The sequence below is a fragment of the Astatotilapia calliptera genome, chromosome 6 (assembly GCF_964374335.1).
Source record: "Astatotilapia calliptera chromosome 6, fAstCal68.1, whole genome shotgun sequence".
Taxonomy (NCBI): Eukaryota; Metazoa; Chordata; class Actinopteri; order Cichliformes; family Cichlidae; genus Astatotilapia; species Astatotilapia calliptera.
The window spans coordinates 42,059,090-42,068,142 of NC_137427.1; the positions used below are offsets into that span (position 1 = coordinate 42,059,090).

General features: G+C 41.5%; 1 protein-coding gene across 1 annotated transcript in view; it reads left to right on the top strand.

Moving 5' to 3' along the window:
• LOC145429346 (general transcription factor II-I repeat domain-containing protein 2A-like) overlaps nt 1-7,249 on the top strand; it is a 48,548-nt gene extending 41,299 nt beyond the window's left edge. Inside the window, exon 2 of the mRNA XM_080302618.1 lies at nt 5,135-7,249. Within this exon, the coding sequence (XP_080158744.1) occupies nt 5,135-6,408 (1,274 nt within the window). The 3' untranslated portion in view covers nt 6,409-7,249. The remainder of the gene's footprint in view (nt 1-5,134) is intronic.
• The last annotated feature ends 1,804 nt before the right edge of the window (nt 7,250-9,053 follow it).

Below are 9,053 nucleotides of genomic sequence, written 5' to 3' on the forward strand. Positions count from 1 at the left end.
ATTGCGTAGTGTCTATACTGAGATATATCAGACTGGACTGTGTGCACATGTGTATGCACATGCAGTGTATACACTGCTGTTGGTAACTGTAGAGTCTTCTGTAGTCTTCTCATAGTGAGTATAACAGACTGTAACTGAAGGAGCTGCTCGGTGCTGTGCAGGGAGGTGTTATCTAAAAGGGGCGAAAGCTTAGCCACCATTCTCCAATCACTGCTGCCTCTACTGGGTCAAAGGGCTATCCCAGAAAAAGCTGCTTGTCTTGATGAATCTGTTCAGTTTTTTTCTGTCCCCAGTGGATGTCCTGCACCTCAACAATATAAAAGATGGTTGATGCCACCACAGAGTAATAAAAGGTCTTCAAGTGCTTCCCCTGCACTTTAAAAGGCCTACCCCTCCCCAGCACACATCCTGCTGTGTCCATTCTTGTAAATAATATTTGTGTTGTCAGTCCAGACCAGTTTATTCAGCAGATTAACACCCAGGTACTTGCACAAGTCCACCGTCTCAATGTCCATTTACTGAATGTTCACTTGTGCAAGTGTTTGTTCCTGCTAATGTCCATCTCCTAATCATTTTATTTCACGGGCGCAATTAAATTCCTCACACAGAAATTCAAGTACTTGCACTCGTAGAACTCAGCAGCCACATACACAAAGGAACCATCGCACACGTGAGAGTGTCTGCTGTGAAAGCGCTGCTGCAGTTTCACGCTCGTGCGGGGAGCTCTTTGTGCTTGCAGAGGAATCCTGGTCGTGCAAATCAGCTGACTTTTCACCGTTTGGCGCCGGAGCCCAAAGGAAGAGGGGCTGGTCATTTTGATGGACAGTTTAGGGTACTGCGTTAGCCCAAGTTACACTGTTGCAGCAAGCGCAGTTTTAAACCGTATGTGTTTACAGTGTGGAGGACCAAATTTGAGAAGTTATTGTTTTATGTGTGTTTGTGTGTGCGACAGCTGCTGAGTTCTATGCATGCACTATGCTGAATTTATCAGTCAGTATTTTAATTGTGGACGTGGCAATAGGTACCTGCAATAAAATAATTTGCTCAGATTATGTTTTTTTCTCACATGCAACTTATGACATAAAAATAATTCCATAAAGGACCAGCCTTTCCAGCTTCCCCATGATGTGTGAAGTCAGACTGTAGCTGCTGAGGTCTAAGGTTTGTTGGTCGCTGCAATAATTGAGAATCCTGAAGCTGAGGCCATCTAGACCCACTGCCTTCCTTATATAGCATATATATAATCGTGGAGCGAGGTTAGGGATAACTACGAATCATCGTGGGAATATATAACTGCTATTTAAGTGAACAGTGTTTTAAGTGTCTTTATCTAGTGTTTGTAGCTTAATTGATAACATATCATCCAGGCCTTGTATTTTGTATTTTTGGTTTTACCTAAGATAAATAACAGCTGATTTAACACTACAAAATATGGGAGTGCTGTATATAATTTACATCACAAATAAAATGCATAAATACATGCTTTCAAGGTAAGTATTTTCCTTAAATATTTGCACTGTTCAATGAACAAAATAAATGAGTCTGTTGTCTCATGCTGTAAATCTCTTAGAGAAAGATTTTTCTATCACGATCACTATGAAAACAAAAACAGGAAACAGTAAAAAGAGTTAAATCCCTCAGTATTTAACAGCACACTTTGTCCTTGCTTAGTTTTCCAGTGCTGGATCACAGCAACTGTAACTTCTCTATGTAGAAACTTAAACAGATGCTAACCATCAGCAGATATTTGTTTCTTTGTCATGTGAGCTCTGATTCATTTTTCATGTCACAGCCATAAAAGTCAACTTCAGAAAAGTACAGTTGTTGTCTAAAACAATAAAGTGATCAAAAATATGAAGTAGACCCATCATTTGATAAAACATGTAATGTTAAAAAACACATTTATATTTTATTTTTAGTTTTCATTTTATGATCTAAAAACATTTGATAAAAAATTGTAATGAACCAACAGAATCTACCCTGAGGCTTTCTTTAAGGGCCACACAGCTTTACTCTTAGTATCGCAGTTTGAATCTAAATCTTGAGAGAGAATACGAGCTTGTCTTGTCATGTTGGTGAGGTTTTTATACTTGTCCCTCTGCTTATCTGTCTGGTTGTCCTTCTCTGTCCTGGGAGATGTGTAAGCTTGAGAGGCTGTCATTATCTCCCATATCTTGTGTCTCTCCTTCCCATCTTCCCCTTTGTCTAAATCCCAAGTATGGACAGAGCTAGACTTGTCAGCTACATAAAGTCACTTGTTAGGTTCCTGTTTAATCTCACCCCGCAGTCTGCGAGCCTGTGGTGTTTGTTTGTACTGACTGACAGCTTTTCATGGATCAATAACCCAGCTGTTGGCTTCAGGGTGGTACCAAGTTGAGTTTATCTCAGACCAGTTATAATAACTCTGAAAAATGACTACAGCAACTAACTTATTGTCTCTCTCCTGGCATCACATGACCCTTCACCCTATGGTAACTGGGAGGAGGCTCCAGCCCTTCGTGACCCTAGATTAGTCTTTTCTGTTTTTCTGAACAGAGACCTCTGATGTTATGCAATCCACCGAAACCACTCTTCCACTTCCAGGTTGGGTTACAGCTCCCGCTGCTTCCATTATCACTGGGACCACTTTGGACTTTTACTTCCAGTCACCTTGTTTGTGTGCTCCTTCTTTTCCAGTGCTCCTTCTTCTTGATGAGTCTGTCTACTGGGATGGCTACATCTAGCATAACTGGAGTCTTCTGCTCCTTGTCAACCATGACTCTGTCTGGTTGGTTGGCCAGCAGATGCTTCTCTGTGTGGAACTCGTAGTCCCACAAGATGTTAGCTTTGTTCTTTTCAACCACCTTTGGTCATGTCTTCCACTGGGACTTAGAGACTTAGGCTACGTTCACACTGCAAGCAAAAGCGCATCAAATCCAATTTTTCTGACCCTATGCGACCCATATCCGATCATGGTGTGAACGGCACAAATCCGATATTTTCAAATCCGATCTGGGTCCCTTTCGTGTGTGGTCCTGAATCCGATACATATCCGATGTTTTAGAAAGCGACTGCTGTTTGAACGGTCATGTTGCATTAAATCCGTCTTTTACGTCACTGACACAAGACAGACACCAATTATCAGCGCCGGAGAAGACATCGTGAACGCTTCCTGGCCATCCAGTGTAGATGTTAGTGAAACTGTTGGGAAGACAACGTGAACATTTTATTTGTACTGTATAACCTGCAGATTCTGACAGAAATCTGCAGCTATCCTTTGAAGCACCGCTCCTCTAAAACAGCAATAAGGATAATTATTAGGTTGTTTACATTATTATGTAAATAACAAAATAACTTAAAGCAAAAATTGGGAAACGTAAAATCCGAAGTCTTTATATTAAGGCCATCAGTCAAACAATACTGTTTGCTCTGGGTCTAAACAGAGCACATTGTGTATGACGTCTTCTTTTGCACATGCGGGCCGCTTTGAGGGTTCACACTAGAGAGCGTTTGCTGTCGCATTTTATTTGTTGTGTGAACAAGCAGACAAAAAAATCGGATTTGATCAAAAAATCGGAATTGAGCATCAAGACCTGCAGTGTGAATGTAGCCTTAGAGTCCATGTGAGCACAAATGTACACTATACCGGCCACTTGGATGTGCCTTTCAGTGCATGCTGTACCAGTTTGCATCTTGGCTAGTCTTGGAACACCTTTCTCACAGTTTCGCAGTAAATACTATTGTTGTGTTTTGTTCTTTAATAAAAAATTAATCACAGAATATTTTCCTGATTTATATATTACTGTTAAAATGCATTTTTTATGCAATTGTGAAACCCAGAGTGTATTAATAAAACTGATGTTAAGACCTCAGCAAATTTCCTGACGTCGTGTTGAATTAACAACAGAATTAAAGTATAGCTTAAAAATATGGAGAAGTGATTTTGACTTGATAGAAAGACTGTATTTGCTACTTTAGTTACTTATACGCTCAATAAAAGAAATCAGAATGTCAGTCTTCTTATAGCAATAGATCTCCAGGCTTCCTGAAGGACATTCAGAGTCACTATGAATATTTCTGCCTTTTGCTACATTCTCTGTCAAAATGATCCCACACTGCTTTAGTAATGTTTTGGTCTGTACTCTGGGGCAGCCAGTCCATGACTGATACCGCTTCATTGTGTGTTTTTCTATGTGCGTATGCTTTTGCTGTGTTGGAATTGTATTTGGAATCATATTCATGCTGAAAAATGAAGCTGCTAGCAATCAGAGTCTTTCTAGAACAGGCATGGGCGAACTACGGCCCGGGGGCCACGTGCGGCCCGTTGAACGTTTTGATCCGGCCCGCCAAACTTGAAAAAAATTTAATAAATTAACCTTGTTAATGTTTTATTTCCCCTGCAATTCTGATGTTTCCTCACTAGATGGCGCACTCTAGATATATTGGCTTTGTTGAGGTGAAGCGGCGTAGGCCTATTACTCCACGTTTGCACTTTACCCTGTGACCTACCGCCCCTCTATGAAGATGAGCGGTCCCAAGAAAAGGAAAGTGGACAGAGAATGTCGAGTGTTCAAAAAGGAGTGGACAACTAAATATTTTTTCACTGAACACCGATCATCTGCTGTTTGCCTGATATGCCAAGAAACTGTGGCGGTTTTTAAAGAGTATAATATTAGCCGTCACTTTGCCACAAAGCACGCAAATTATGCTAGCAAGCTCTCAACAAAAGAACGGGAATCTGCTGCTGAGAAGTTGGCAGCTAATTTGAAGGCTCAGCAAAGTTTTTTTCACCGTCAAACTGCCATTCAAGAGTCAAGTACCAAGGCCAGTTTTATAAGATAAGATAAGATAAGATAACCTTTATTAGTCCCACACGTGGGAAATTTGTTTTGTCACAGCAGGAAGTGGACAGTGCAATGGACAGTGTTTATGCTTTCATTCAAAATAGCAAAGGCCAGCAAACCACTGTCAGAGGGCGAGTTTTTAAAAGAATGTATGGTAGAGACAGCAGGTATTTTGTGCCCGGAGACCAAAGACAAATTTGAGAAAATCAGTTTATCACGGCGGACAGTGACTCGCCGTGTAGAACTAATAGATGAAGATATCACCAGCATATTAAACAAAAAGGCGAAGTCATTCACTTTTTATTCTTTAGCACTGGATGAAAGCAACGATGTCAAAGACACTACTCAGCTCCTCATTTTTATCCGAGGAATCAACGAAACCTTTGAAATAACGGAGGAGTTTTTGACAATGGAGTCTCTGAAAGGACAAACACGGGGAGAGGACTTGTTTGAACGAGTGTCTGCTGCCATCGAAAACATGAAGCTTCCCTGGAGTAAGCTTGTTAACGTCACCACAGATGGATCTCCAAATTTAACGGGAAAAAACGTTGGCCTGCTGAGGAGAATCCAGAATAAAGTGAAAGATGAAAACTCTGACCAGGATGTGATTTTCCTCCACTGCATCATCCACCAGGAATCTCTATGTAAATCGGTGTTACAGCTGAATCATGTTGTGAATCCTGTGGTGAAACTTGTCAACTTCATACGCGCACGGGGACTTCAGCACCGTCAGTTCATTGCGTTCCTGGAGGAAACTGATGCGGATCACCAGGACCTGCTTTATCACTCCCGTGTCCGCTGGTTGAGTTTGGGCAAAGTGTTTCAACGAGTGTGGGAGCTCAAAGAGGAGATTGGCGTGTTTTTGGAGCGGCAGGGGAAGACTGATGAATTTCCTGAGCTGAGCAACAAGAGCTGGATGTGTGACTTCGCGTTTGCTACAGACGTATTTTCACACTTGAATGAGCTCAATGTGAAACTGCAGGGGAAGGAGCAGTTTGTGCATGACATGCACACAAACGTGAAAGCCTTCAAATCCAAGCTGGCTTTATTCTCCAGGCAGATGTTGAACAAGTCATTCACTCATTTTCCTACACTAGCCACGCTGAAAGAGGCCGGAGCAAAAGTAAAGAAATACAGTGAGTCACTGGATGCACTGCACGGAGAATTCTGCCGTCGGTTTTTGGATTTCGATAAAATTGACAAGTCACTTCAATTGGTGGCCTTTCCTCTGTCACAAGACCCCGAAACAGCTCCAGAGGAGCTTCAGCTCGAACTCATCGACCTTCAGTCTGACCCTGCCTTAAAAGAGAAGTTCAGCTCTCTGAAACTAAATGACTTCTATGCTTCACTCAATGATGCCGCGTTTCCAAATCTAAGGCGAAGAGCGCAGATGATGTTGGCTTTGTTCGGCTCTACCTTCGTGTGTGAACAGACATTCAGCGTCATGAACATCAACAAAGCCAGCCACAGATCCAAGTTAACAGACCTACACCTCAGATCAATCCTGAGAATCGCCACAACAAAACTAACTCCAGACTTTGATGCGCTGGCTAAAAAAGGAGACCAACAACACTGCTCCCATTAAAATGTGTGTCTCTCCGTGATACGCACGTTGTTAAAATGAACAGTGCGCGCAGATCAACTATAACGCTTCACAGACTGACTTGCTGCAACTGTTTCGTCCTTGCACTGGTCGTTGTTGACTTTTGGCACCGGGGAAACAAATTGAATAAAAGGAACAGGACAAGTACATCTGCATCTCCTACCGTTTTTGGGGGGAAAAAAAGAGTTAGGAGGAGAGTGATGTGATATCCTGAAGGATAACAGAACTTTCAGTGCTTTAAAATAAAATATTCATTTATTTGATTTTCAGTGTTTAAAGGCTCATTTCGAAGTCAGAGATTTTATTGTAATGCTTTTCTTCATTTTCATTGGAAATTAAAGCACATGTTTTCTCCATATCCCAAGATGTGTATTTTTCCCCCAATGAGGTGATGTTTTCAAAGCATGCCATCTATCTACTCCTGTTCCGGCCCCTTTGTCAAATGTTAGAACTCAATGTGGCCCACGAATCAAAAAGTTTGCCCACCCCTGTTCTAGAAGGAAAGAGCATCTGATGCTACTTCTTTTTAATTTCATGAACTTTGACAAAATCCCTAGCTCCACTGCCTGAAATTGATCCTTAAACAATGACAGCTTACAGTGTCTTTTACAGATAGCTGTAGAACTCAGTGTTGTACCTCTCTCCTGACCTTCTTCGTATATAATAATGATAATTTGAAGAGAAATTTCAAATTTGAATTGATTACTCCATAAAACCTGTAGAAATGTCCCTTTTTAAATGAACCATAGTTCATTGGTTTAACAAAAAAAAAAAAAGAAGAAACATACTTGCTGCTGGGTGTCGTCCAGCTGCACGTGGCAAATGTTAGTGGCTGCATCAGTATCTCCTCCTTTGCCCAGCTTACTATTCCAGCTTGCTATATGATGCCTTTTAGAGTGTATGTATTGATGGCTTGGATCTTTCCAACCATTCAGCTGGCTTGTCAATACCTGTCTTACCAGTGGAGGTATTTGGCTGTGGCTAGCCTTCTTGAATCCTTATGACCTGTGGATACCCAGGTACTTGCAGCTGATCTGTATAACTGCTATTCTGCCTTCTGGCAACTCCAACCCTTCAGTCTGGGCACACTTATTCTATCCAAATGAGATCCGAATGTCCTCACTGTAGACCCAGGTGAGATGGATAGCAGCTGGGACATTGCTTCCCCTTGGTAATAGTCAACACTCAATGGGAACTTGTGCAATTAGCTTCAAGTTGGCCTCTAGTATTGTTTTCCACAGTCCCACTGATTTCCTGTGGATAGTACATGTGCTCTATCAGTCTTGTCCCAAGCACGTCGGTGTCGATGTATGGGCATTGAGTTGGAGGCTTTCTTGTAATCAGTTCAGGTGATGGTCAGGTTGGTCTGCCTCGTGTTAGAGTTCTGGTGTGCTGTTCTGTCAACAAGGTGCTGGTGCCTGTAGCCATTGGTGTTATTTCCATTGTCTTTCTGAGTAGTGCTCATCTATTGATTAGTGTACCTACTCAATGTCTAAGAGAAGCTTCCATGCTGTGTAATGTCCCCTTCTTTTCACCAACAATCTGATTACCTGTCTTTCTACCAGGTAATTGGCCTCTACCTGTGGGGAGGCATGTATTCATCTGGTACTTTCAAGTTTCAAGTTGTTGACTGTGTGTTGACTGTTGTTCTGGGAAGTTGTTGTGATCTGCTTTTAGGTCCACCAGATGCTTGGCATTGGTGTTGTGTGATGCCTCTTTCTCCCAGATCTTCTAGTATTGCTAGGTCTGCCCTTGTATTATTATTTCCTCATAGGTGAGAGTACACCCTTGATGATTCTAATAGCCTCAGCTTCTCTGGAATATCTCGTCAACCTGGTGGCCAGACCTGTAAGCCTATGTTTGTCTGTTTTTAGAAGCATCAGTTATGAATATCTGATATTTATAATCATCAAGGACCCGTCTCTCATAATGCCCTTCCACATTTCAGTTAACTGACTAAACGTCCCTCTGGACTACCCTGATTTTGGCTTCCAGCCTTCTTTACTAGTCTTTATCAATAGTATAATTTTATTAATACACTACAACTTAACTTTAAAATAATCACTGCATCAGATGGAATCAGGCAGAGATACACAGACGTTGTTGTTATGATCATCATGTTATCATCATCATCATCATCATCATTACCATCATCTCTATCATCATCTTCAATCTTTTCAGATCTGTTTTTGTAATGAGCTCATAACAGCATGAAGATGATTGCATGTACCCTCTCTCGCTCGCTCTCTCTCACACACACTCACACATGTACAGATATACCCAGTGAACAGCTGGCATCTGTTCGGGTATGACATCTTCATCGAAAGGGCCTCATCATCTGCTCTCCGTCTCTGCTTTCATCTCTCTCTTTGTCGCTCTGCCTTTTTCCCAGCATTTATCTCTTAGACTGTCCCTCTTGCCTCATTTCTTTATTTTATGTCTTTTATCCTCTTTTATCTTCCTCTTCATCATCATCTTTCACAGCTTTGCAGTGTCTAATATACACATCATGACACATCATCAAAAGTCTACTTGTATTAATTACATTACAAATAGCACACACACACACACACGCACACACACACACACACCAATCATTTGCTGTATTTCTTTCAGGAATATTACAT